Below are 5,130 nucleotides of genomic sequence, written 5' to 3'. Positions count from 1 at the left end.
AAGAGGTCATCAATGAATGATGTAATTAAAAATAGCAATTTATTCGGCAAACGTATAGAAACAGGAAGTAGATCCGTGATTATTTAGGGGTTGAAGAACTGGCAATAGGGGATTGATAGCCAAGAGGTACAGGGTTTCTTTTTGAGGTGACAAAAATGTTCTAATTTGATTATGGTGATGGTTGCACTACTTTGAGAATATAGTAAAAACAACTCAATTGTACAACTTAAATGGATGGATTGTATGGTATGCAAAATTCCAATAAAGCTGTTATCAAAAAAAAAAAAAATGAAGCTGTAATTCCTGTCCCTAAACCAGCAGGTGAAGTTTCCACAGTACAGGTAATACCCCCCAAACACTATGCTGGGCATGGAGCTGGGTACGGGGGAAAATCTGAAACGACCTAAATAATTAAAGTCTGCACCTATGGAAAAGAGGATAAAAATTAGGCTGAAAGAGAACACAGGAGATGAAAACACAATAATCCCAAGCAGAGAGCAAAAACAGCAACCCCAGAAAGGCAACAGGGCAACAGAATTTTACCCAGAAAAGAATCGAAGTATGTTAATTAACTGGCACTGATAAAATGTAAAGCTTGTATTTTGAAATATAATCAAAATGATAATAATATCTTAGAATATGGGCATGAAAATTCAGAATAAATGCATTTGAATTAATAGATAAACTGACCGGGAAGTCAATAATAGACTTTCATTCAAAAGCAAAAAAAAAAAAAAACGTTTCTGCATCTTTGGCCAAATTCTCTCATCTGAATCAGATCCACAGTGACAACTGCATAGCAGGCATCTCCTCCTGGATGTTCCTCAGATGCCTCATTTCATCATAGTCAAAACGGAATTTACCATCACATCACACTCTGCACTAACTTGCACTGCTGCCCTGACTTCTTTTCCTATATCCCCAATCTCAGATTCTAACACCACCTGGCAATCTTCTTTGTTAGTACCCCTTCCCCCGCCCTTAGTCTACCCATACTATCAAGTCATTAGGTGTATTCCCCCTGTCACTGCCTCATTTCTAGTCATCACCTCTGACCAGATGGCTAGAGTATCCTAACGGACTGCTCGGCTGTCAGTCTTGCCCAGTTCAAACCCACTCTCCATAAAGCCACTGGCTAAATTCCTATAAAATACAAATCCCCCTGCAACACTCCCTTGCTTAATATGCTTTAAGGACTTTTCCCCATTGCCACCAGGTTAAAATATGAAATACTGGGCTTCCCTGGTGGCGCAGTGGTTGAGAGTCCGCCTGCCAATGCAGGGGGCACGGGTTCATGCCCCGGTCTGGGAAGATCCCACATGCCACAGAGCGGCTAGGCCCGTGAGCCATGGTCACTGAGCCTGTGTGTCTGGAGCCTGTGCTCCGCAATGGGAGAGGCCATAACAGTGAGACGCCCACGTACCATAAAAAAAAAAGAAAGAAAGAAAGAAAAAAAGACATACTTAGCAAGTCATACAAGATCCTCTATGACCTGGACCGCTCAGCTCTCCAGGAGCTTTTGTCTCCAAAAGATCAGGTTTTCTCTTGCCAATAGTCCTCTGTTGAGGAGAAAAATCTAACTGCCTTGCAGCAGGGCAGTGACACATAAATCCATAAATCCAAGCGATCATCCATTCTTACCAGAAATGGCAAGTATCATAGCAATACTCTCAGAAATTAATCTTCATCTTCCATTGTGCTTCCAAACTATGCTTTATCAAAATGTAACCAAATTCACCTTAAACCAAATACAGAATAAACTTCTTCACCTTCATGAAATATTACCATGGCCCTGCATCCAGCTGTGTTGAGACACAAAGCAAGTACAACCAGAGAACGTGTCGTGTAAGCAGTTCTACATACACCCCTTCCACACACAGCACATACTTGCCAGGGTCCTTATTCCATCGTTCCTACACACACATGTCTACCACCACCGCCATGCCACCAGAACATTTATTTTATAATTTCAGGTGCTTTTCCACATTCATTTTCTTCAACAAATATCTTTCCATTTCCAAATAAGTTTTCACTTTAACTGTTCACTCACACAAAAGGAGAGTCATTAATACAAAACCCAAAGGAAAATTAAAATTCTTTTGCCTCAGAAATACTCAGCAAATGGTACGAAGTCTCTAAAAATCATCTACCTATATGGTGCCCAAAACAAAGCCACGGATTTTTTTTTTAACAAAGTGAAGAGAATGTTTTAAAATTAACAGCATGTAACAAAGGAGCAAGGGAGTGAAAAATCACGCGAACTACCATAATGTGAAACATCCAAAACATAAACAAATGCATGTGTTTATCTTTAGATAGATTTTAATAGGCTCTTAATAAATGCCCTCTTTAATATTTCTTATGAGACAAAATGGATTATTTTAGCAACATTAAATTAGTTTTGAGAAGCATTTATCATTCGTGTTATAATGTATTTTAGTCAGCAACCTTTCTTTCTTGATGCTGGTTGCCATAAGACAAGTAATCCTGTGCTTAGTTATTTTTATTCAGAAAGATTTTAAACATCTCTATGTACATGTATTTCTTCCACAATTTGAATATTCATTAAGTATTGAGAAGAGTTTTTTGGCTATGTAAGAATATATCCCAGAATAAAATGTATTGGAAGACATTATTAAACTCTAAAACAGGTCTGTTTTAGACCTGCTAAAACAAGGCTCATTTCAAGCCTCCTTTGCTCTTTGTCTAAAACTGTTACCTTCTCGAGTGCATAGCCTGGGTATGTTTTGAGTTTAACATCATTACATAAATTGAATATCTGTGAGCATTAATAGGTCAGGCTTATCATTGTTTAAGTCATAAAAAATAATATATTCTAGCACATACCCACATTTAGAACCCTCTATAACCCTCTAAAAATGAGATAATAGCTAAATATTTTATCAATTAACATTTATGGTGACCTCATAAGACTCCAGAGGGTAAGAGAAAAAAGACAAAAAAGAGCAGATTTACCTTTGATACCTGCCTGCTCACTCTCATTATCAAGTCACAAGTGTATTATGCAATGAATCAATGAACAAGAAATAAGAAGTAATGTATAAGTAAACACAGATTTTTGTTAAATTAATCTTGAGAATTCAACCATAAAACACCCTAATAGTCTTTATGCATGGGAATAAATTATTAATAAGTCTATTCCAAAAGGGTCTTTGTTTAAAATTCATAACTTTTTAAGGATAATAATTTCAAACTTAAGAGAAAATTTGTAAGAATAATTCCAAGAAAGCTTCTGTACCCTTCAACCAGACCCACACACGTATTTGTGAACATTCTGATGTTTCAAGGGAAAAGATCCCCTAAGAAAGGATTCAGAAAAGGTCATCATACTGAATTTCATAATGGTGAAGTTTTAGGGTCCAAGGGCAGTGGTCAGTATTTATTAGAATTTCCACACAGAGCTCTGCGTAGGCAGTGACATGGAATAATGCAATCTCTGCCCTTGAAGAACCATGTGACCAACTAGAAGAGGAGACAGGCATCAGATGACAATGGATCATGAGTTCACAAGCATATCAGAAATAATAACTGTCAAGATGCTGTGAGAATGGCACAGCATAAAGAAGTAACCAGATGTAAAACTGTGGTAAACAAGGAGTCTTCTCCATCGAAGTAGGTTTAAAACCAAGTTCTAAGTGAGAAGGCCTGTGATGGGCAAGAGTAGGTTATTCTGCACAAAGAAAATGGGAAATTCAAGGGCACTGAAGCAGGTGTACTTGGGGGCAGAAAAAAGATTCAGATATGCTTCATTAGATTCCTCAAATATTTTTTTAAAGGAAAGATTTTGTGTTATCACATTTCATGTAGAAGAAAATTTGAACCTCAGACTGCATCCACAATCACAGCTATCAAGCTAAAGACATAAAAGTAACACCCTCAAGCCTAATATTCTTGGTTGTATACTAAGCCACAGAGCCCTTGCAGCTTTTATATTAAGTATTTATAATAAATCGAGAAAGAAATAACTTCCTGTTAAGAGGAAATGCCCTTATCATTCAGGCTTCAATAAGGCTAACTGTAATAGGGCTTAAAATGACAGAAAAATAGAATAGTTATGAGCCTGTAAGTCTAAATTAAAAACTATTACTCCCATAAAACTAGGTGTTTTTTTCCTCAATTATTAAGTAAAAGTACTCTACAGATCTTATTTCCAGAAACCAATTATTCATAGGGGAGCATGAATTTCTTACCAAAATAAGGTGACAACCTCACCTTTGAACGGTAATAAATTTTGCATGTAGATGGATCAAAAGAGCACAGCAAAAAATTAAAATACAAGGCGCAGTTTCCCGTGCACTTGCCTGCATCTGCTGTGTGAGTTCCCTGGCCAGGACGGTGTCTTGAAGAGCATTCTCCCGCTGAGAGGCATCCGCAAGCACATTAACTGTGGTTTCTGCTTCTTGTATCCACTTTAGGAAGTTCTCCAGATCCCTGCGAGAGGCCTGCACTGTCCTCAGCTCACCCTCCAAGGCACTCTGTCTGTCAGCAATGCTGCAAGGAACAACACGACAGGCACATCTCCGTTACTTACAGTGTGACAGTCCACATCTTGCACGCCCTAAAGAAAAATTAACGGATGGCCTCCAAGCAACCTTTATTTATTTAAGTACCTAATGTAACTGGGAGATTTGTTTATATGTGTGTCTTGAATAATCCTTAATGGAGGGGTAATGTGAATTTTGAGAAGGAGAGGGAGAGAAATATAAATATTAACAAAATCACATCCATATCATAAAATAATTATAACATTTTACAGTTCGTAATTGTATGTTGTTATTCCCCATACATTTTATTTCAGTACCTTAGTATCATTCCTGACACTCAAAAGGCTATATCAATAAATATTCATACAAGTGACTAAATGAATTCTAGGAAGAAGTAAAATCTGACGAAGTGTTTAAGATACAATCAAATAATTTAAAGGACTTACTTTATATATTTTAAACACTTCAGATCAATGCAAACTGGTTCTTCAAGCTGATATAATAATATTATATTCGGAAGACACTGGACAATCAAGTTTTTATAAAGCTCTCATTAAATCTACATCAAAATTAAAGCGGGCTTCCCTGGTGGCGCAGTGGTTGAGAGTCCGCCTGCCGATGCAGG

The 5,130-nt window shown here is 37.4% G+C and overlaps 1 protein-coding gene across 1 annotated transcript in view; it reads right to left on the bottom strand.

Moving 5' to 3' along the window:
• UTRN (utrophin) overlaps positions 1–5,130 on the bottom strand; it is a 503,258-nt gene that overhangs the window by 237,760 nt on the left and 260,368 nt on the right. Inside the window, 1 exon segment of the mRNA XM_007450323.1 lies at positions 4,323–4,512. Coding sequence (XP_007450385.1) covers positions 4,323–4,512 — 190 coding nt within the window.

Source organism: Lipotes vexillifer, unplaced genomic scaffold, assembly GCF_000442215.2.
Source record: "Lipotes vexillifer unplaced genomic scaffold, Lipotes_vexillifer_v1.1 scaffold112, whole genome shotgun sequence".
In the NCBI taxonomy this organism is placed as follows: Eukaryota; Metazoa; Chordata; class Mammalia; order Artiodactyla; family Lipotidae; genus Lipotes; species Lipotes vexillifer.
The sequence above is the reverse complement of the archived record's forward strand: the minus strand, read 5'-3'. Positions and strand labels throughout refer to the sequence as shown.